Source organism: Berghia stephanieae, chromosome 10, assembly GCF_034508935.2.
Source record: "Berghia stephanieae isolate SIO BIC M18660-M18661 chromosome 10, UCSD_Bste_1.3, whole genome shotgun sequence".
Taxonomy (NCBI): Eukaryota; Metazoa; Mollusca; class Gastropoda; order Nudibranchia; family Aeolidiidae; genus Berghia; species Berghia stephanieae.
Window position 1 is genome coordinate 41126322 of NC_088369.1, and position 2500 is coordinate 41128821.

Sequence of the window (2500 nt, forward strand, 5' to 3'; positions counted from 1 at the left end):
AATAATAATACAATAGACATCCGTCCTATCCAAAGGGTGGCAAGCAACTAGAATTGTCCGTTCTACGCTGCAGAAACCGGGAAAAAACCCTGTCCCATGTAATGGGCTTTATGGCCATGAAGAACTACCCGTGATTTCGTCATATAATATATGTGCTTTATATTATAAGGGAGGTAACTCAGTAATTAGGGATAATTAAAGTAGTCGTATATGAGTAACTTCCCTTGGTTTTCATATGTGAGATTTGTGTCTTCCAGAATTGGATGCAATAGTCTGATGTCACGTCACCCAGCAACGGCGGCTATCGTGGTTCTAAACAAAGGAAATCAGTACTTTTTATTCTTCATGCTGGCTAGAACTGCTCATAAGACTTGTGATCAGAATGTGTAAAAATTAAAACATGATCAGATTCATAATGTTTTTTTCCCCTCTGGATACGATTTTATGCTCGTCGGAGAAATATTTCATAAGGGCGTCCGCCATTGTTCCGATAGTTTAGAACCAGTTACTAAGTTACCATGCGTCATTACGGGGGAAGTGACGTTACGACTGTTGAAGCGTATTAAGGTGACGCGCTTGTCACGATGGGGACAATTCATATTATGGAAACAGACCGAATGACGCTTGCTGAGAATTGTGTGATTTAGTCATGGTCGAGAAGTATATCTGCTCTCTCCATCCATGTTGTTAATTGTTTCCATTGGTCACGGTCCTGAGTTTTGATGCTGTCAAGATCTTGTTGTGACTTTAGTACGGGGGTCACTACAGTACTTCTTAGTTCTTCAGAGATTAATTCGGCCTCATCCGAATCCAGAAATGTCTGATATGTAGAGAGATCCTGGTTCAGGGTAGTTACTATTGATGTTGGTGGTCTCCCTACATCATCATCCATGGTGGCTTGTACTCTTGAGTACGTTGCCGGTCAGCTGTCTCCACGAATCACGATCCTCTGCGGCGCGCATGAAATCTGTGTTGCTTTTAAAATCACATTTGGCCATTTTTAGGTTATTTAAATAAGTCATTCTTTGTCTTCCTCTAGCTCTCTTTCCTTCGATCATCCCAGATGTTACCAACTTTTCTATTCCGTCTCTTCTCCACATGACAATTCCCAGAAACCGTGACATACATAATTGTGGATATAAATTCAATTTTCAACTTCCCGTCTATCCCAACATAATACCACATTAATACGCTGGGTCACATCTTGTCTCGTCCTTAAGTCGCATAACCATATTTTCTACTCGTATTTCAGCATGCCTTATAGTATCAACAGTACTCGCCAGTCTGTGCAGTTTCCTCACAATACTTCACATGCTGTCAAATTTTAGGTAAGTTGAAAGTTTAAATGGTAGATCCGTCTATCTATGTCTGGTGAGTGAATTTTTAAAATTTACATTTTAATGAATGTTGTTAGTATTTTACCTAAAGGCATAGCATCAGTTCACCCAATTGGCGACGGTCTGAGCCTAGGGACGTCAGCTTCATTCATTATATGGCGGTCTTTCTCATAGTAATAGTTGTAACATGGTTATAAAATGAGTATACAATATTGGATGGTTGGATTTTATATCAGACTATATTTTCCGAAGCCAGCTGGTTACAAAACGAAAGTAAAAATAAGAAAAACATAAGGGAGATAAAAAGTTCTTATTATTATGTGAAGTGATTCTTATCAAAATGTGGGTATGAATGTATTATCTACACTACTGTTACAATAGTAAAATTATGTGTTTTTTTGCCTTCATAACAGAACCAATTTGTACGCGATGTACAGAGGTGACTACAGGCTGATTCCATCTCCTGATGAGAAGAGTGCCGCTTCTTTGTGTGTGAGTATTTGTGGGTTTTTTTAGGGTTACTACGTATTAATAATAAAACAACAATAACAACCACAACAACAACAACAAAAATAATAGTAATAATAATAATAATAATAATAATAATAATAATAGTAGTAGTAGTAGTAGTAGTAGTAGTAGTAGTAGTAGTAGTAGTAGTAGTAGTAGTAGTAGTAGTAGTAGTAGTAAAAATGATAATAATAATAATAATAATAATAATAATAATAATAATAATAATAATAATAATAATATAATAATAATAATAATTATTATTATTAATATTGTTATTATTATTATTATTATTATTATCATCATCATCATCATCATCATCATCATCATCATCATCATCATCATCATCATCATCATCATCATCATCATCATCATCATCATCATCATCATCATCATCATCATATTATTATTATTATTATTATTATTATTATTATTATTATTATTATTATTATTATTATTATTATCATTATTATTATCATTATTATTATTATTATTATCATTATTATTATTATTTTATCATTACACTCTGTTTTTCAGGTTGGTTGTATCAAGTATGCTGGTTTCCAAGTGGCCTACATTGTTTGGTGTAAGTGTCTCTCTTTAAATTCTCTCATATGAATAGGGAACAAACTCACTCACTCACTCACTCACTC

At 34.2% G+C, this 2500-nt stretch overlaps 1 protein-coding gene across 1 annotated transcript in view; it reads left to right on the top strand.

The window, feature by feature from the left end:
* LOC144981137 (stimulated by retinoic acid gene 6 protein-like) overlaps positions 1-2500 on the top strand; it is a 40654-nt gene that overhangs the window by 28317 nt on the left and 9837 nt on the right. The window contains exons 11-13 of the mRNA XM_078929283.1: positions 1253-1328; positions 1751-1829; positions 2385-2433. Of these exons, the coding sequence (XP_078785409.1) occupies positions 1253-1328; positions 1751-1829; positions 2385-2433 (204 nt within the window). The remainder of the gene's footprint in view (positions 1-1252; positions 1329-1750; positions 1830-2384; positions 2434-2500) is intronic.